At 44.9% G+C, this 20,481-nt stretch overlaps 2 protein-coding genes across 3 annotated transcripts; one reads left to right on the forward strand and one right to left on the reverse strand.

The window, feature by feature from the left end:
* Positions 1-330: 330 nt before the first annotated feature.
* Positions 331-16,107, reverse strand: LOC124189764 (tyrosine-protein kinase transmembrane receptor Ror2-like). Of its 2 annotated transcripts, none has more exons than XM_046582235.1 (12): positions 15,972-16,107; positions 14,994-15,131; positions 8,726-9,325; positions 6,833-6,987; positions 3,923-4,196; positions 3,561-3,781; positions 3,359-3,444; positions 2,999-3,237; positions 2,640-2,885; positions 2,346-2,518; positions 2,006-2,161; positions 331-1,851 (listed from the first exon to the last, which is right to left on the reverse strand). In XM_046582235.1, exons 2-12 carry the CDS (start codon positions 15,073-15,075, stop codon positions 967-969), a joined length of 3,117 nt encoding a protein of 1,038 aa, XP_046438191.1. In that variant the 5' UTR covers positions 15,076-15,131; positions 15,972-16,107; the 3' UTR covers positions 331-966. The 2 variants fall into 2 exon arrangements, with proteins under 2 accessions (XP_046438191.1, XP_046438190.1); XM_046582234.1 differs by having other exon boundaries at positions 3,359-3,501; positions 15,972-16,101.
* Positions 16,108-16,304: 197 nt separating this feature from the next.
* Positions 16,305-20,178, forward strand: LOC124191158 (ATP-dependent RNA helicase vasa-like). Its single transcript, XM_046584190.1, has 16 exons — positions 16,305-16,499; positions 16,645-17,075; positions 17,140-17,220; positions 17,277-17,354; positions 17,411-17,482; positions 17,538-17,609; positions 17,669-17,737; positions 17,800-17,856; positions 17,916-18,092; positions 18,161-18,346; positions 18,538-18,936; positions 18,993-19,271; positions 19,324-19,438; positions 19,491-19,663; positions 19,722-19,838; positions 19,914-20,178. Exons 2-16 carry the CDS (start codon positions 16,656-16,658, stop codon positions 19,980-19,982), a joined length of 2,364 nt encoding a protein of 787 aa, XP_046440146.1. The 5' UTR covers positions 16,305-16,499; positions 16,645-16,655; the 3' UTR covers positions 19,983-20,178.
* Positions 20,179-20,481: the final 303 nt, after the last annotated feature.

Genomic DNA, 20,481 nt, shown 5'->3' on the forward strand with positions numbered 1-20,481 from the left:
AATAATTAATATTTTAAAATCACTACCATGTTTTTATTTTTATTGATCGCTTTTTAAAAAATAAAAAATAAATAATATTTTACTGAACGCCATAGCGTAATCTTCTCTACTTAGCGATAGCGAAGCCGTACCCAGTTCTTTAATATTGCAGGCTATTACAGGGCATTCTAAAATTGAACACGTGACCCTGAAGGGCTTGTCTTATGAGGTTAAGAAGCTCAAAATGTAAAGAACAGCTCCGCTTTGGAGAGCTACTGAAAAGAGAAAATCACTTATTGATTTCTGCTCATCAAGCAGGCACGGAAATGAATAGACAATGATGTGATGCTGTTGTACTGCAAAAAAAGAGTATATTGACTAACAGTGAGTTGATACATCCATCTCTCTGCCCTGCAAGATAGATAAGATAATTGCAACATGTTTACTTATTAGACAACTGTTACCAATGGTGTACGGTATGCACGACACAGCGAAAACAAACGAAAAGAAACACACCAAAAACTGAAACAAAAAACCCAAAAAGTGAAAAGCTGACTTTGTCGAAAGAGATCTTGGCTCAAGTTATTTTTTTTTTTTCTTTTTCAAATGATGAATATTTCTTCTCCTACCAGAAAAGAACAAAAGGGACACACACAATATAAACGCTAGATGCACATCAGATCCCACAGAGACTCTTATTTTTCCTCGCTCGATAAGCACAAACAAATGCGGTAGCCAAAGGCGAGCTATGACTGAGAAAAAAAAAAACCCAAACCCCCTCTCCCCCCCCCCTCAAAAAAAAGAGACAAAAGAAATATGATATGATTGAGGTTGTGCAGTGTTACACGAGTGCTCGATTGAAAAAAAGATTTCAAAGTAATTTAAATATAATGGGCATTTTTTTTTTGTTGTTGAAAAAAGGACTGGTAGAGTTTTTAAAGATGTCGTTTTAATTTTCTTTCTTCATTTCTAGAAAACAAAAAAAATTCAAAGGTGAACGGGAGGTGGATCAGTATCGGGACGAGGTTGGCAACAAAGTGCTTCTTCGATAGCCACAAGCTCGTCGTGCAGGTCGACGAAGCTGGGCCGCTCTCCGGCTGAGCTGTGCCAGCAGGAGCGCATGACGGCGTAAATGGCACAGGACGCGTGGGCCGGCGGCTGGAGCATTCCGCCGGTCTGCAAGTAGCGGACGACTTCCTCGTGAGACATTCCGTGGTAGGGCTGCTGGGCGTAGGAGAAGATCTCCCAGAGGCAGACGCCAAAGGCCCAGACATCCGACGACGTGGTGTAGCGGTTGAAGATGATGCTCTCCAGCGGCATCCAGCGGATGGGTATGGCATCGTTGTCCGTCCCCGTGTAGTAGTACTGCTGCCAGTGGACGCGCTGCGACAGGCCAAAGTCGGCGATCTTGACGGTGACGCCTCCGCCGCTGCTGGGCGGCCCGTTGGAGCTGACCAGGCAGTTGCGGGTGGCCAGGTCACGGTGGACGAAGCCCCTCTGCGAGAGGTAGACCATTCCGTCGGCGATTTGGCGGCCCATGCTCGTCAAATCGGCGGCCGAGAGTTTGACGTCTTTGATGTCGCCGGACGATCCGCCGGCCGACGACTCGGGCATGGCGATGTAATTGGACGGGCAGCAGGAGCGCAAGTATTGTCTCAGGTCGCCCAGCTCCATAAATTCCAGCAGGAGACACATGGGCTTGCCGACGGCGCAGACGCCCAGCAAGCCGATTATGTTGGGATGATCCAGCTCGGCCAATAGGCAGGCCTCCTTCTCGAAATTGGCGCACATTTCATCGTCGGCCTCCTCCTTCAGCGTCTTGACGGCCACAATGGTGCAGGCCTCACCTTTGACCAGATTCGGAGCTTTGGCCTTTAATTAGAAATGGGAAATTACCAAAAATTTAATCAAAAATGACAAAAGAAAAAAGAGAAAATGAGTCCAAGTGGGGCGCCGCCCGCACAAGCGGGAGGGGACGCTCCGGCGCACACCCTCCTACGACCCGCTAATTTCTCGTGGCACTTACTTGAAACACCCGGCCGAATGCTCCCTGGCCAATGTCTCTGATGTAGATAATGTCGTTGCGGGGATATTCCAGTTTCTCTAGCGATGGATCGATCCGGGCTCCGACACACTGGTACGTCGAGTTGTCTCGCAGCTTTTGCAGGTCGATCGATTCTTTCTGTGTTATCAACAAATAACGAAGGAAGATGGAAAATGATATATATATATAATAGAGGATATGTATCACATATTGAAATGCAACCGAATAAAACAAAAGCTGTTCCGTCTCCGGCTTCGGCTCCGGGGCCGGATATATAAGACGCAGTAGTAGATGGTAGGCAAAAGAGGTGCTCTTTTTATACTTGTAATGAGGGGAGCTGGTAGCCTTGTTTGTGCTTGAAGGCCCTCTGGCAGAGCAGTAGAAACAGGAGGAAGATGAGTAACGAAAGGAAACCGACGCCGGCCAAAAGGAGAACGAATCCCGGCGTAAAAGTGGCTTCCATCGGAAGGAGAGTCACTTCAACCTCTGAATGACCTACACAAAAAAGTTTAAAAACAAAAATAAAAAATAAAAATTCAATTTCAAATGTTTCTTTTTTTGTTTGGGGGGTTTTTAGGGGCAAGTTTTGATGGATGGGCAGCTGGATCTAACGAACCGCATTGCGGGATGTCACAGGGCTGCCACCGGACCAAAGGATCGGTGGTGTAACACCAAGGACGGGGCTCTTCTCCGCCGGCGTTCCGGCAGAAATTCTCGGCGCCCTGCATTTCAGGGAAAATGTTGAGTGGCGGACGGTTGTGCGAGTGCGGCTCCTGGGCATCCCAGCGCTGGCATGCAATCCCATCCCGAGTCACGCTCACGTTTCCTTGGTAGAAGCGGCCGCGTCCTTTGATGCACGAAGCTGATGGATTTGGAAAATGGATCGAGAGAAAATGAACACAACAAAATAAATCGACGCCCAGGGAAAGAAAGACAAAACAAATGAAAAGAATGAAAGAGTGCGCCCAAACTCACTGGTCACTTCGGCTGGAACGAGCTGAGTCAAATGGGCTCGCGAGCAACTCGGCGGATCCTGGCCGTACTTGCTGCCGCTGTGGCTGCTGGACATGAAAAAGCTCCTTGAGCCCATCCTGGGCAGCTTCTCGCATTTGGGCAGCCGGAAATGCCCACGCGATCCCAAGTAGAAGCCGCGCTGTTTGTTGCTTTCCAGCTGGGCCCAGTCGTCGACGCAAAAGAGCTGCCTCGTCGCCATACTGCAAAAATCGATAAAAGTCGCTCGTGTAAATCATTCATTTCAAATTCCCTGGGAATAGAAAAATCAGGCTACGAGCAGTGTTCTTTTCTTTCTGTTTTTCTTTTTGTTTTAAATCTTACCAATCCTCGTAGCAGAGCGGCAACTTTCTGGCGAATCCATCCTCGTCCAGGTGACACTCGGGGAAAGCGTACAAGCACAGCAATTTCTGTCGGGATGGATCGGATCGGCAGGATATAATCAATGATTCACGGTGACCACACAACTTTTCCAATTAGTCAAGCAACATGCAAGAGTGAGGGGTGGTAAGTGTAGTGTTGTTACCTTGGCCGCTGATTTACACGGCTCCCGCAGAGTATTGACAACTTCGTCCCAGAGTCCGTGGACGAGCTGCTCGTTGAGCCAGCCGCCCGTCTGGTCGCTGCTGCTGATGTTGTACCACACGGAGGCCGGATTGCTCAGCTGTCCCCGGCAAATGTTGCCCGTGTAGCGTCCGCAATAGCCGGCGCCGGCCTGACTGTCGTTGGCTTCATCCTCCTGTTCACCTGTGGAAGCCGGAAATGAAGAAACGGAGAAAAAATCAAGTCGCTGTCGCTCAAGAAAATAAAAAAAAAAGGGCGAGAAATGGGAAATTCTAATCTTCTCAAAAGAAAAAAGAAAAAGTTGGTTAATTGTTGATTTGATACCTCTGACGTCGCCTGGACGGACTCGCTCCAAGTTGAACATTCGCGTGTCGGTGTGCGTTTGACGGGCGATGGTGTTGCTAGCCGAGCAAGTCACGTTCACCGTCTGTTGCCAGTTGTCGTCGTCGTTGTCGTCGTTGTCGTTCCGGTCCTGGTCCTGGTCGTTTTCTTGGTCGCCCTGTCGACTGCTCTCCCAGTCAATTGCAACTACGGAGCGGATGTAACCTCGTTGAGGCCGTCTTATTGGCTCCTCGTCCGCCTCCTCGACCAAGCGCACCTGCGTCCACCGACAAATATCCAATAGAAAACGGTTACACCACGGCCTGTGCAAATGCCAAACTTGTTTCTCTTCTTCTTCTTCTTTATTAAAAAAGTCTAACGAAAATTGAGGACGGAATCGGTGAGGGAGGAGGAGGAGGAGGAGGAGGGTGTCCATTGTAGTCCAGTTGGTGTATGGCGTGTCGAGCGTCGCCAATCTTCCAAAAGGGCTCCCTGCTCCCTGCTCCTAACGGGTCGATCGATATACCTTTTCCGTCGTCTGGGCCCCCAAGTACCCCACGCTTTTTACCGTTTACCAGCTCGGGAGCTTATAGGTCGTGTGTGTCCTCTGGCCGTTTGAATACTAAGTGAAGATGGCGGATACACATCTACACACGACTTGACAAACAAAAGAACCACGTCCACATACACGTCACGACGGCCGCCGCCGCCGCTCTTTGAAAACTGGGCAAAAGAAAATCCAATAACTCAAGTACCAGGGAGACGGGCCGGGTCGGCTCTCTAAAAAGCAGCCATCACGCCATTGACATTTTTTCCGGGAAAGAAATAAGAAAAAAAAGAAGAAGAGTTGGTTGAACGAGTTATGCCAGATGTATAATATCTAGTAGAAGACGGACGGACGGGCGGGCGCCCCAACCAACGTCCGTTGGCATTTTTGAAACATTTTCATTTCTTTTGTGTGTCCGTGTGCCGGGGAGAAAACGTTTATTGTGTCAGTCGGATGACGTCGTCTTCTGAAGACCTTTTTAGTCCCGTCACAGCATATCGACGTTGTCACGGTGGCGACGTTTAAGAAAGAATCAGGGCGAAACCAAACAAAACAAAAAGAAAAATAAATAAAAAGAAGAAGAAGAAGAAGAAGGAAATGATTGGTTGGATAGCTATTTCCTTCTTTTCTCTAGATTGCTTCAAATTGCTGTTGCTTGCGGGCAAGAGAGAGAGAGAGAGAGAGTGGGGTTTGGGTGGGGGTGGGAGGGAAGTGATCTTGCATCATTGAGCCATTTCTCTTTAGGGCTCTTCCGAGGGCTGGAAGAAGAAGAAGAAGAAGAAGAAGGAGAGCACTACTACAACTACTCGCTCATCATAATCATCTTCTTCTTTTCTCGTTGGGTTCTTTGCCCTTCCTCCCCCCACCAATGTCGTCACGGTCCAATCAATAAGCACAAAAGGAAGAAGAAGAAGAAAAAAAGGAAAGAAAATGGGCACCCGGGGAATAGATATAGACAAAACAAGACACTCGGTTCTTTTTTAACGGCTTGTCAGTCTCTTTTTATTTTGATTATTTCTTCCATCGGCGGCGCTGGATTCTTTTCCCTTTTATCATCCGAGGAATGTTTCATCGTGTCGGAGAAGATGGAATTCAAATTCTTCCACGACTAGACGAGAAAACGTCAACCGGAAATGAGGGGGGGGGGGCCAGGAAAAAATCGGAAATCAACGAGACTTTTCCTCCGACGGTCATCGATCTCTTTTGTTCGACCAAAACATCTTCTTGCGGTTTGATAGGAACAGAGATAAGTGTACGTGACTGCCGCCATCGAACGTGTCCTATCATCCGAGATCTTCTTTCATCCCCACCACCACCGCCAGCTGTGGGTGGGTGTGTGTGTTCTGCCACCCAAAAAAGAGAGAGAGACTCCTCCTTTTTGCCATCGGATGATAATTTGACTCGACATTAATAACTGCGATGAAGTCAACGATGCGCGCTGATGAATCCACATATGCCATCATCATTGTTGGAGGAGGAGAAGGACGAGGGGATGGGAAATGGGGGGCTGACAAACAAAAAAAGGCAAGTCGGGAAAATAGCGTCGCTTAATTTAACGATCTAGAACTAGTGGAACATTTGCTCCTCTTCCGCTCGGAATCATCTTTTTTTTTCCCCTTCCTTCTTCCTCTCCACTCAAAGTGTGTGTGTGTGTGTGTTATCTACCTTTGGGGCATGGCATTCTCTAGCTGCTTCCCTTTCTAATTGGCTTCCGGATGGAAGAGAGAGAGGCAAAGTTAGAAGTTAACGACGAGAAGAGCTAGGCAGCCCAGAACCGAACGGCCAGCCCAACTCGTCGTCATTCTCCCGAAATAAAGCTGATGGCTTGAGCGAATCGGCACATACACAGACACACACACACAGCTCACAGCAGACACACACAATGCTAATCAATACGTCTCCATTCTCGGGTCTATACATCTGGAGAAAGATTAGATACCCTTACATCCTGCACGTCTACTCTAGACTGCGTCAACTTTACCCCCATTACCCTCTTCCTTCCGGAAATAAGGAAAGAATCAAAATCTAAAAGAATAAAAGAAAAAAGAAAAAAATGTGGAGGATCTTTTGTCATTTTCGTGTGCGTGAAGGATTCGAAAAATGTCTGAAATGAAGAAGAAGAAGGGAAAAAGATTTTTTTGCCCACGTCGCTGCCGTCGCCTCTTGATTCCGTCACGCTCCACCGAACTAGAAAGAAGGTCCATTGACTTTCCTTTTTTTTTTCTTTTTCCTTTCCCGTCTCATCATCGTCGTCGTCGACAAAATCCTTGACTGTCACCAACGTCGTCAAGTTTTTTTTTCCCCGGGACAAGTAGTGGGCGGCGTCACAATATCACAACTGGAGTGGGAGGGGGGGTAAAACCAACCTGCTGGTGGAGACTCTCGTTGTTGTTGATTCGCCAATGGATGACGGGCGTCGGATGGCCGAACGCCAAACACTTGAGTCTCTGCTTGCGTCGCTGTTGCCTCAGCGGGTGAATCAAAACGGGCGATTCCGGGTAGTCAGTCAGGACGGCGGCAACTGTCGATCGCATAGGGGAGAGAGAAAAGGCAAAACAACACATTGTCATTGTCATTGTGTGTGTGTGTGTGTGTCAAAAGATATTGTCCTCTCTCTCATATTATTAAAAGCCGGAGAGAATATTGAACAACAACAACACTGCCGTCAGCGCAACTCGACAACATCTCAAAAGGAAAATGAAAACAAAAAAAGGGGCGATGGGAGGCGCCATTAGTTTGAAAGCGGATCGCCAACGGGCGGAGGTGGAAAAAAGGGAAAACTCAAAGCTCAAAGCGAAATTCCAGGGGGAAAGAAAGAAAGAAAATAAAAGCCCAAAACAATATAGATGAATTTGAAAGGTTCCAAAATTCTTTGGGCTTTGTTTGACGGCGAGAAAATGAAATAACGACAAAATTCACGGCAATGATGGTTGCCGGTTTATATAAAAAAAAAAGGTGATGGAGACGAACAAAGTCCAAATGAAGGGGATTCAAGTTGAGTAACATATTCTAGCTGGCGTTTCTTTTTCCCTTTTTTTGTTTTTCGAATCTCCCCAAACCCCGAAGTGGAGGTCTTGTTCATTAGACGGAAGAATCACGTCCCAGAGACTAGACAACGAGAGTTTGCTAAGAGAAAAGACGGAAGAAGGGAGAGAGAGAAGACCCTGGAGAGCTAAAAAGAGCTGGAGAGACTCTTCTCATCTATTAAAGAAGTAGAGGGCTTAGTTGGGAAGCGCGAAAACCGGGAGACCATAAAGAGAAAGTAACTTGCAACCAACTTGCGCGCAAGAGATGTACGACGAGATTAACAAACGGGAGCCTCCCGCATAGCCTAGCCCCTCACCCCCACCGCTTCTTCCTTCCTTCCTTCCTTCCTTCCTTCCTTGCTCAACAGACCTCAATTTCCTCATTCGACTATGTGTCCTACCAGCTCTCGACCCTAATGTATCCGAGATGATTGAGGTTCACTAGGAAATGATACAAGAATAAACAACAAGTCCTTTACGAGGAGAAGAAAGTCTCCGACGCCATTGTGCCCAACTGAAACACACACACAAAAGTAAGTGAACATATGGCCGAGCTCACCTAACGCGCGCGTGTGTGTGTGTAGTAGTCGGATCCGTCGACGTGTCAATACTACTAAAGAAGGCGGCTATTTTTTTTTCCTCGAACCCAGTCCCAGCCACTACCGTCGCCCACCTTTTTCAAACTCCATTACTTAGTGCGGAGAGGAAAAAAACACACACACAAGTTCTCTCCCTCCCGTTCCCGCTCTCTCTCTCTCTTTCTCGACTTTGTAGACACATTTCCGATGATATCAGATTGCCTGCGGGGGTCTGGCACAATGAATAAAGAACTCAAAGTTTTCACGTTAAAGCTCAAATGGAACTAAAACTAAAACTAAAAAAAAAAGGAATAAGAAATGTGGAACGCACACAGAACACGCCAACGCGAATCCGTAATCGGGAAAATCTCTTTTTTTACTTTTCTTTTCTTTTTTGGGTACCGTCAATCCCCTCCAGTCGAATTCGTCCTGATTGCACCACACACAACTACACGCAGACACGCAGGCAGAGAAACACAGAGCTTTGATATCTCGACATCTAACCGTTTTGCACGAAGCATCACGCTAGCGGAAAAAACAAAAACAACAAAAATAAAGTACGAAGAGGAAATGAACCATTAGCTCTAATTTTACTTGCTCCTTTGTGAAATTGCCACTTGACAATTTGGGGAAGGATCCTGCTGAATAGATTTACCTTGAACGCGCAAGTAGATGAAAGATCCGTAGACGGGCGTGGACGAGAGGGTGGAAGTTGTTACAACACGGGGATCATCACCACCATCACCACCATAACCATCAGTTGATGGACTCGTTACTACTCCGCTTTGTTGCTCGGTGTCGTTAATGGCTGAAACGATGGTAACGTTATCAGCGTCGTCGGGCTGATCGAGTATCAAGGATCCAGGGTCGTCCAACTCTCCTCTTCCACCTTCGTCAACAGACGCGCTATCGATGAAGCTGCTGCTGCTGCTGGATCCGACACACCTGTACAGTCCCTCGTCTGCTTCTGAAATGGATGCGAAGCGCAATGCGGAGCCCTGATGGATCAGGCGGCGGGAGCGACGGCGGTAGTGGTGGTGGTGGCGGCGGCGGCGGCGACGCCGTGCTACGACGAGGCTCTCGCCAGTCCGGGGCTTCGACTCATTGGCGTCGGGACCGGCGCCATGGTACGTTGCCCATCTCTCCCAGCGCACTGTCACAGCACTGGACACATTGGCCACGTCGGGCAGGTGACACTGCAGCGTCAATCCATGGCCGACGGCAGCTTCCACTGTCTCAACTGGACCATCTTGCACTAGACACCAAAAAAGAAGGAAAGAAAAGAAAGACAAAGTCAAAAAGAGAAAAAGGAAATAAGAAATAAAATAATTTAATAAAAAAGACAATTTAATAAACGATGAAATACGGACACTGCTGGATATCTTTTGTCCTGCTCCCACATGACGGTTTTATTGGCTATTGATCAACTCTGTGTGTGTGTGTCGCCACTTTAGCACAAATCATTCTTCATCAATCTATATACATATAAATAGGCGCACAGTGGAAACTAACAGTCTAGTGTCTAAAGATATCCTTAAATCGATAAAAGGAGCGACATTGGACAAAAGCACGGGGGAGGAAAACTCAAAGGGGTCCGACGGTGGGTGAATGGGCTGAGCTGGGCTGGGCTGGGCTGGGCTGGGCTGGGCTGGGCTAGGGGGGTTTTTGTCGGTTGATATCGGAACGACATTCAGGCTCGTCAGAAAGTCTTTCCATACATAACCAGCCGTCCAGGCTAAATCCTTCTTCTTTTTTTCCCGATCTTTGATCCGTCGTCCATCGGATATTCTTTCATTCTGTGTCCTGGAGAAGAGGAGGAGGAGGCCGCCTTTCCATTTTCTTTTATTTAGCCTTTTCACGTCTCTCGACAAGAAAATATAAATAAAATAAAATAAAAAGAAGAAGAAAAAGCTTCCTCCTTTTTTCTAGCTTTTTCTCGGGAGAAAAGAGAAGAGACTTTACACGCTTGAACGATCTCCACGGAATGAATAAATAAGTCCAAAACGATTTAACCTGGGCAGACAGGATGATGGAGTAGAATACACAGGGCTGAAATGGTGGCAACTGACCTCTCGGGGCCATTACATTCAAGTCGGGGACGACAACAACAACAACGGCAGAAGAGCAGGACGGCAGGGAACCTCGCGGGGGAAAAGATCAACCCCCAAAGTCACAAAAGGAGGCGAAAAAGTCGCGACAGTATTTTCATTTTTTCCCAGGGATCGCTGGCTGTCATTGTCGATCATCGTCGCCGTTTTTCTCTTTTTCCGGCTCCGCGGAGCCGAAGAGAGACCGGCGGCGGCGGCGTCGGCGGAGTGGGGGTGGGGGGAGCTGAAAGGCGATGTCGTTGGCATCTCATCACCAAACTCAACCGACGACAATGACGGGTGAGGTCAAGCGGGACAACATCAACAAGCGTTTTACTCTCTCTACCCTACCCCTACCCTATTCTCATGGAAAACGGGGCCAAATGGCGATGCAACGTCGTCACCGTGGCGGAAGAGTCAACTTCCATTTTCTCCTCCCGGCCCAAAACCGCCGCAAGCTTAACTGTTCAGTACATATTATAGAAACACAATCTCTCAATCGTGATTATCATCACCATCAACATTTTCATCCTCCCCCCCTCCTACCCTCTCCCATGTTTGTCTTCTTCGTCTTCCCCATTCCGGGCGGAAGAAGGAGACCCGGGGGCGGAGTGGTAGTGGTGGTCCCGCTTTAGGATTGTATGTCTCTCTCTCTCTCTCTCTCTCTTTTGCGTTAGTTCAAATAGACACATTTATGTGTGTCTTTTGCTCTATTTATTTGACAGATCCGCATAGGAGCCAGTCGGTAGGAGATCAAAGATTGCGCCCGTGTGTCTATATACGAGAGAGACGGGCAGATAGAACAAGAAAAACAGAAAAGGAAAAAGAAAAAAAAAGAAATAGTTTGCTGGAAAAGAAGAAGAAGAAGACACACACAATGTCGTTTACAGATGCGACGGCAATCAAGTCGGGACGGAAAAGGGGAGAGCCGAGAGTTAAAGAAGGACTAACGATGAAGACGACGGGGTGATAGTTATTACATCCGATGTCGACGTGATTGAGAGACGGCCGGGCCAGGCCGGGCCGGGCTGGGCCCCTAGTAGAGCGGCTACCAGTATAGAGTGTCTTTCTATTTATGTTGCCGGATCATCGGTCACGTTCTAGACCAACCAAGACCCGAGAGAGGCTCCCCCCCCCCCATTTGCGCGCGAAAAAGAAAAGAAAAAAGAAAAAGACTTTTGGTATCAAGTAGCTCCGCAACGCCGGCCAATGCGACGACCAACAAGAGAAAAAGAAACAAAAGAGAGAAGATACCTTTAAATAACATCAAGAAATATATATTTTTCTAAGTGAAGAACGGCAGCCGGAGAATAAAAGAGAAAGAAAAGGAAGAAGAAAAAAAATACGGCCGACAAACACCCAAGTCCCTTGATGTGTCGAGTCCAATAATCCAATCAACTCTGCTAGGAAACGGCCAGCCAGCCGGGAATCTACGTTGCACTTTCCCCCCACCAATGGGGGTGGGAGGGGGTAAAGAAAGGCAAAAAAAGAAGGTGGAAAGAGAGAGTATCCTTAAAGATTTACTGTTATGATTTTTCTTTTTCTTTTCCTTCCCCCTTTTTCCACGTAGTGTGTGTATGTGTGTGTGAACGGTGAGAGAAACATGGAGGTATATATATTTTATACCTATACCGTATAGGCTATACGCAGTGCTGCTCAGAGGCACGTCATCAAGATAACAAATGGGATCATTGCCGGAGCAGCAGCGCGAATTTTCCCTCTTTTCTGTTCTCCTCTGCGGTGGAATAGAGTAGACATAGACACAGTATATTATAACCTATTCCGTCGTGACAGTCGTTGGGGGAGGCATCAAGGCCCCATCCTCGCCATTTATTTAACGAGACTCTACGACTCTCCGACAATCTTTCCTTGTTGTAGTGCACCGCCATAGATATATATACAACAGAGTATTCGTATATGGGGAAAACCTTGATACAACGGGATGAAGTAGTCATAAAAAAAACGGCGCCGAAAGAGAAGAAGAAGAAGAAAAAGAGGAAGAAGATGGATCTATATTTCAACGGCTTAGTGGATGGGAAGTAATACTACTCTTCAAAGCGCGAGAATGGAAATGCAGCACACATTGATAAGATTGTGAACTGTACGTAAAACCCAGCCGCGTTGCTCCGAGCAACGAGATGGATGATCAAAAGCAAAAAAAGAAATACGCACATATATATGTATATATACCTTTTCTCAACAACAAACTAGTGGAGACGTACTTTACTCCCTGACACCGGTAAGAATTGAACGCTGCTGAATAAAAGAACACGTCCATCTTTATAAAGTCGAAAAGAACTTGATCCCCCAAACAGCCTTTTGATAATTCCTATTTCCCTCTTCTTTGGCAGGGAAATAGGAAAACATACATCTGAAATTTCCCTAGACTAAGCAGCATCTTCATTGAAAAGTTTCCTTTTTCTAACCCCCTCTTTTTCTTCTTCTTCTTCTTCTTTACTCTTCACTGAAACGGGTGAGTGGGGGGCGAGAAGTAAAAAAAAAAGTTTACCTTCTAAAAAGGGTGAAGCGAAAGACGATGACAAGAGAGACCAATCTGTGCGGCTGACAGGTTTCTGATGATGCGATCAACCTCTTGAAAAACTCGGTGGAAAGGAGAGAGAAAAAAAGACTGTTGAACAAAGACTTCCAGGACGGGTGGGGGATCCGGCCCAGCAAATACAACGGTGACAAAAAGAAAGGAGAGAAACACACACAGAGACGAAAAGAGAACAAGGACAAGTCAAAGAGCAGGAAATGTTTTCTTGTCGATTGCATTTTCCGTCAGTTCGCCTATGCCACCGCCCCTCAAGGAATTGAAATTCCCATCGACTTGTATCAACAGATTTCTGATGGTACCTTGGGATGAGCGAGTCTTAAGGACTCGTTGCCATGACGACATCCGCGTCTCTCAATTCGTTTAGCGGTTCCGTTCTGGCTTAATGTTGTCAACCAAGGGAGTACAGTAGAAAACGGGTGGGTGTATAGGAACGTGTCAACCTGAGTTGAAAGACCGCCGTCACTCGACATTTCGGCCCGCCCGCTAAGTTTACCAAGGGTCGATTGATCCCTCCCTTGTATTATTACTGCACCTCCAATGAATTTTAGCAATTTAGAGAATCTCGATGAAGGAAGCAGCCAGCCCCCGCCGCCGTGGGTTCTCCGTGTGGCGCCAAACTACAAACGAAGCCCCGAAAACTCTTAACGCTGCCCTCCTTCGATCTTATAAGAGACCCGTAAAAAAACCATCATTGCCGGCGTAATTACGGCGTCTTAAGATTCTTGTTAGTTTCCCATTACGCTAGTTCGCCTCGGAGCAATTTCCCAAACTTGAAACAATATATATAAGGTGCTCGATGCGGTACAAAGGATTCGACATTCTCCAGCTGCCAAGATGCAAAGTGAGAGAGACAAGGGCGAGGAGCTGCTGGCCCAGGACTTTCCCCCCCCCCCCTTTCCCGTTAGAAAATGAGCATATATTAACGACTAGTCTGAGGAGAAAAACGACCTACTAACTAATAATAACTGGCGATGAGAGAGTGCGAAGCATATCGATCGCTAGGCGAAAGCAGAAGGGGGGATCCACTACGACAAGAAAAGGTTGAAGGCAATCATACAGACAGGAAAGAGATGGATCGATTGTTCCTGTCGATCGCGTTAGCAGCAGTTTTTTGTTGAATAAAAAAAAAAAGGGGAAAAAGAAAAGATGAAGAAGACGTCGAAGAAGAAGAAGAAGAAGAAAAGACAATCGACAAAAGATCAAGAAAGAGGAACTGGTCCAATCTCGACATCCCATCCGGATTCAGTTCCGGAGTCGAAATCAAGTTGGCCTTTAGCTGCTCCTTTTCTCTCTTTTTTATTTCTTTTGCAAAGGGTGGGGGAGGAGGAATTGAGTCCATGTCTTTATTTCCCTTTTGCGCAACACACACAGACACACGCACAGACAAGTTCAGCTGGCTGAAAAGTTGCAACAAGCCGAGAGAAACATGAAACAATAGACTTTGCACTCCAGCCGCATTCCTAGCCCTACACTGACATTGAATAATAATAATACCATAAGTAAACCCGACAGTTTCGAGTATCAAGGGAGCCAGCCAAGTTGAATGAGACAAGACTCGAAAAGGTTGCATCTTCTCACAGGACGCACACACACACACACACACACAAAACGGAAAGAAAAAAACCCCCCCAAAAAATATATCAAGGCAAAAATAAGATTTGTGGAACGTGGAAAAGACGTCAGAGACGTGGGATCGTTTGAGGACTGTCGGGAGGTCTGACCGGACTCTCATAAATTTTTGGAAAGACTATCTGTCTATTCTTTGTATAAAGCGAGCCATCATCAGATGTCGGCTTGTTAGACGTCGTAAAATCGGCCGACGTTTGACTAGCAATGAGAAGCTCGTCATGGCAAAGAATCACGTTCTGAATAGAACAAGAGACGGATAATATGCCTCACTATTGATATGATGATAAAAAAAAAAGGGGGAAGGGAGGGAAAACCTGGGAGGAAGAGTCAAGATGTGATTGCGCATTCTGCGACTCTCGGCCGACGGAGTAAACCTGAAAGCTTTTTATGAATCTCCATAAGAAAAAGAAAAAAGACTGTGATGATCTCAATAGATACGAGGGCGGAACGACTTGACAAACGACGCTGATTGTTGCATGCGCATCTTCGCGAGAGAGAGAGAGAGAGAGGATTTACAGCGGCAAGTCGGAAAAGATGAAAACCGCTGCAAACTAAACGGGGAGGGGGTAGCTAGCTTTCCGCTTTGAGCAAGATAAACCAACTTAATTTCCGTCTCTTTTCCTCGTTTCTAACTCGCACTTATGACGTACCTTCTGCTGTTGCCGCTACTGTGGTCGAGCTGAAATCCACGACGAGGAGCAATAAGCACAATGCCACCAACGACGAACGCATAGTCTGCAAAAGTTTCCTCCTATAGATCCAGCTCCCCCTCCTTTCGAGGAAATCAACTGAAACAAGCAACCACACAAAACAACATGAGGATTATTGTTTAAGAAAATTGAAACTTAACTGGAAATGGGACAAGTTTCAATCTGCACGACATCTGTCCAGCAGAGGGATTTTAGTTGGGGAATAAACTAGAGGGGGGAGGAGCGTCTTGTTATTTGCAGATTACTTCCCGTTGTCGAAACACAGTCAAACTGGGATTACTATCAATGTTTGACAGCAAAAGGGCGGAATCGTATGCAACGACCCGATTGCAATGACTAGCCTTTAAGCTAGCTAGCCAAATCCTGGCACAAGTGCACGTCTACTCAAAGATTACATCTACCTTTGTGTTTTAAAAAATACGTAAGCAGTACTGCATCTAGTATTCATTATATTTTTTTAAAGTGATCTTCTACATGACATTTGTACTGATGCATTATTCAACTGGGGGGTAAGGCCCAGTTGATGTTGCACTTTAGTTTACATGCTTCGAAAGAGTTTATAGGCTGAACCCATTATAAGTTTGTGATGGTGTTGATACACACATGCTACACATTAGTTCTGAATCTTCCTTCTAGTTCAAGGATGAAACTCTTTGCAAGTTTGTTTTTGGTCTCCATGTTCAAACTTGTCCATCTGAAATTGGACTCAGCTAGATTAGTTTCCTTCAGCTAAACTTCCCATTTCTAATGCATGCTACAAATTAAATGTAGACATGGCTAGGTTAATGAGGAATCCTGGCAACCATTTTATCAAGATCTTTTTTGTTTGAATGACAGCTTTGAGCTTACAAACGGTCGGTAATGGGCAATATTTTTACTTAATCGCTAGCACTATTCATGCTAGTAGACACAACTCACCTTACAGAGACATCCCTTATTGAACCAAAACAAATACAAAGCAGAACTCTTTTATTTTTACAGTTTAAAGCTTTGATCTTTTGAGGGAGGAAAATGATAGCTGCATAGCAGAAGCTTTATTTTGACAACTAACATCACTGCGTGACGTGCCAAGTATTTTTTAAATAAAAATATTCGGCAAAATTTCATATTCAAACTATATATTAATCATTATTTAATTATTTTAATAATTATAAGAGTATGAACGGAGATATTTACAAACAAAATAGAAATTGGAAATCTGGAAATTGTTCCGGTTCCGAAGTCGTAAAGTCACGTGACTTGGCAAGGGGGACTTCGACTTGGGCCGACGTTTTCAAGATTCGGATTTCAAGTTCACCCTTGAGACCCTGTTGGACTGTTCACTTGATTTGGCAAGGGATTGAAGAGAGGTGAAGGTTGTAACAAGTTCAATTCTCTCGTGTCTGCCTATTGACCCAACTCTTCTGACCACAGAGGTCTTAACTTATTATCGAAATAAGCCTTCTGGTAAGCCACTACATTTATTTAGTTCATCTCGTACAATCTCCGATATATTTTTTGTTTGGATGTGCGTGATACAAGTGGATTAAATTTCACTGTTGAATTGTTATTTACTCATTGTTCCTCATGCGCTTATTTTATGTTGGTTTAGATTAACCAAAGATGGGTGACGATTGGGACGATGTGATCACTGCTCCAGCTAAAAGTAGTGCTGGAGGTTCATGGAATGATAACAACAATAAAGGAGGAATGAAACCACCTGCTGGTAGAGGAAGAGGAGCACCTACGACAGTTAGCCAGATGAGCACTGTTAGGGCAGCCTCTGATGATGAATGGGGAGCTGCAGCGAATCCTGCTTCTAGCTCGAATGGATTGGATGCTCCAGGAAAGTCCACTGGAAATTCTAATGGTTGGGGTGCTTCAACTGCTCCTGCCAGCTCTGGTCGCTGGGATGCACCCACTCAAAACTCTCAATTCAATAATGATGTGGAAGACCAGCCACGAGGTGGTGGATTTGGAAGCTCTGCAGGTGGAGGTGGATACAAAGGTGCTGGAGGAGGAGGCAGTCGTGCTTGCTACAAGGTAAATGATAAAGCACATGAATTCTGGAATGTTCAAAAGTAATCGTTTAAATTTTTAAATATAGTGTGGAGAAGAAGGACATATGTCTAGAGAATGCCCTAATCCAAATAGTGGTGGTGGAGGTGGAGATCGCACATGTAATAAGGTAGGCAAAGGTTACTATTTTTGGTCAATCAAATATTGTATTCAAGTTTCTTTCAGTGTCAACAGCCTGGACACATGGCAAGGGATTGCCCAACAGGAGGTGGTGGTGGAGGTGGAGATGGTACATGTCGTAAGGTATGAAAGGGTTATAATTTTTTTTATTTCAAATATTATATTGAATTTGCTTTCAGTGTCAACAGCCTGGACACATGGCAAGGGATTGCCCATCGGGAGGTGGAGGTGGAGATGGTGCATGTCATAAGGTAATCAAGTGCTATTATTATCTGGTATCAAATATTAAATTCAAGTTTCTTTCAGTGTAAAGAAACTGGACACATGGCAAGGGATTGCCCAACGGGAGGTGGCGGTGGGCCTCGTACGTGTAACAAGGTAAATCTCAACGATAACTACAACTCAGTTTTCTTTTAATTATTAATTGAATTAAATAGTGTGGAGATGCTGGACACATCGCAAGGGAATGCCCATCAGGTGGTGGTGGAGATACCAAATGCTTCAAGGTATATTTCATAAGTAATATGTATTGCTAAATTTTTATATGAATTCATGTTTTATTAAATAGTGTAAAGAGGAAGGACACATGTCAAAGGATTGCACAGTGGAAAGCAAGTGCAACAATGTATGTAAAACATTATTAATCATTAGAACAGTACAACTAATTAATTTAATTTTCTTTAGTGCTACAAACTTGGTCATAGTACAAAAGAATGCCCGGACGAATATAATTCCCTAACTGAGGATGGAAAACCACGCGAGAAATATACACCGCCAGATATGACTACCGATGAAAATGAATTGTTCAAGGGGATTTCATCCGGAGAACACTTCCACAACTTTGATAAAGTTGCTCTTCAGGTTGGACACAAGAACTATTTTCCGATTTATCTAGGTCTACTTAGTTATTTTAACACATTTTGTGTTAGGTGACCGGACAAAATATACCACAGTACATTACGTCTTTCGAAGAAGCTGGCTTGCGTCCATTGTTGCTGCAGAACATAAAGAATTCAGGATATGTTAAACCTACCCCCGTTCAGAAGGGGTCAATTGCAGTTATCTTGGCTAAAAGAGATTTGATTGCCAGTGCGGTCACTGGATCTGGAAAAACGGTAATTATTATTCGTTACAGTAATTCACAACCTTTTTGCTTTCAATTCAAAGAGTTGGGACGAATGGGTAGATAAAGGGAAAAACAAACATAAGTGGGCACGTCGGTGATAGTGGCTTGCAATGGCAGTGTTGCATCTAAGATACTCAACAACATTAAAGTTCATTCATTAATCGATGTATTCATCTTTAGGCTGCATACTTGGTTCCGGTGATGAATATTTTGTTAGAGCAAGGAATTGCTGGTGGCTCTCACGGCATGGTTCAGAAGCCTGAAGTTGTGATCCTTGCACCCACTCGCGAGTTGGCCATTCAAATTCACCGCGAAGCCTACAAATTTGCATACAATTCTGTGTTGAAGTCTGTGATAATCTACGGTGGAACTGTTTCTAGTAATCAAAGAAGTAATCTTCAAGCTGGCTGCAACATTCTTGTGGCAACGACCGGTCGACTTAAGGATTTTCTTGACCGTGGTGTGTTCGACTTTTCCGCTGTAAAGTTTTTGATTTTGGACGAAGCGGATCGTATGCTCGACATGGGATTTGGACCCGATATTGAAAAAATTGCTGCTCATCCAACCATGCCCCCAAAAGTGAGTCTGGTTTGATATCTGTTAAACAAATAATCCTAATTTTCTGCCTCATATAGGGAATTCGTCGCACTTGCATGTTTTCAGCCACTTTTCCAGAGGAAGTCCAAGCATTGGCTGCCAATTACATGGAGGATTACATTTTCGTGACTACAGGAACTGTGGGCGGAACTAATCCCGACGTCCAGCAAACGTTTTACGAATGTGCGCGCAATGAAAAGAGGACCAAATTGATAGAAATCCTTCGTGAATTGGGAGAAGCTAGGACTATTGTGTTTGTCGACAGCAAGAAAACGGCAGATTTCGTTGCTGTATTTTTGTGCAACAGCGATATCCAGGTAGAACATATTCGTATATTGTATTGAATATTTTTATTAAGTTTTCGTATAGGCTACGAGTATCCACGGTGACCGTCTTCAGAGTCAACGCGAAACAGCACTTCGTGAATTCAGGACTGGTATACGTAATGTTCTGGTTGCCACTAATGTCGCTGCACGTGGATTAGGTATATTTCTTTCTGTTTAAAATGTGAATTATGTTAAATCAAATTTTTCTAGATATTGAGGGCGTCAAGTACGTTATTAATTACGACCTTCCTGGTGATATTGAGGAATATGTGCATCGCATTGGTCGAACTGGTCGTGTGGGTAATGTTGGACAATCGATTAGTTTCTTTGATGTAGAGAAAGATGGTCCTAACGCGGGCAAGCTAGTTTCATTGCTTTCAAAGGTAAAGAGATAAAATGGTTTTGAAGTGTTATAGGTTTTTTCATGGAATATTATTTTAGTCCAATGCTGATGTCCCTGCATTCTTGCAAGCGTTGGTGTCCGGAATGGGTGGAATGGGTCTTGATTACAATGCACCTTCGACTCAGGGTGGTTTCGCTAGTCGTGACATGCGTCGGGTGAGTTAAATTTTCGATTGTAAACATTCTGGTGGTGTTTTTTGTTATATTGTTTTTTTTTTTTTTTATATTCAGTTTGGTGATAAACCTGTAGGAGGTGGCGGAGCTGAACGTCCAACCGAAGCTGAGGAGAGCTGGGACTAACGAACTTTCAACGGCGCCTCTTCATTATTCTAAATTTTTGTTTAACGTTTGGAGTTCTCCAAATTAAAAAAAGAAAAGAAATCTCATCCAAGAAAATCTTGGAATTCCCTTACTAAGAATCAATTTGTCGCAATGTTATTATGTGTTTATTTTTCTAACCCAGATTACGAATACAGAACAAATTTCCTTTGTTAAATTTTTTTCTATAAAAAACTTACTTACTCCTAAGCTTATTTGTTTTTCAATTGTTATTGCTGTGAAAGACTAAACTATAGTAGGGGAGGAAATTTTGATGAAATCGACTTGTTTTATTTGAATCTTTAAATTATAAAACTAACTTAAAAGTACCATGCTCACTTGGTATGCATGCAACTTTCAATTTTGCAAAGGCGTGTATGCAAATTAACCTGGAGTACATGAAAAGTAATAATCGCTTACTATTGCGCAATTATCAAATGTAGCCAAAAATTCGCGATCTCCACGAATTTGGGGTGATGAA

The sequence above is a fragment of the Daphnia pulex genome, chromosome 3, assembly GCF_021134715.1.
Source record: "Daphnia pulex isolate KAP4 chromosome 3, ASM2113471v1".
Lineage (NCBI taxonomy): Eukaryota > Metazoa > Arthropoda > Branchiopoda > Diplostraca > Daphniidae > Daphnia > Daphnia pulex.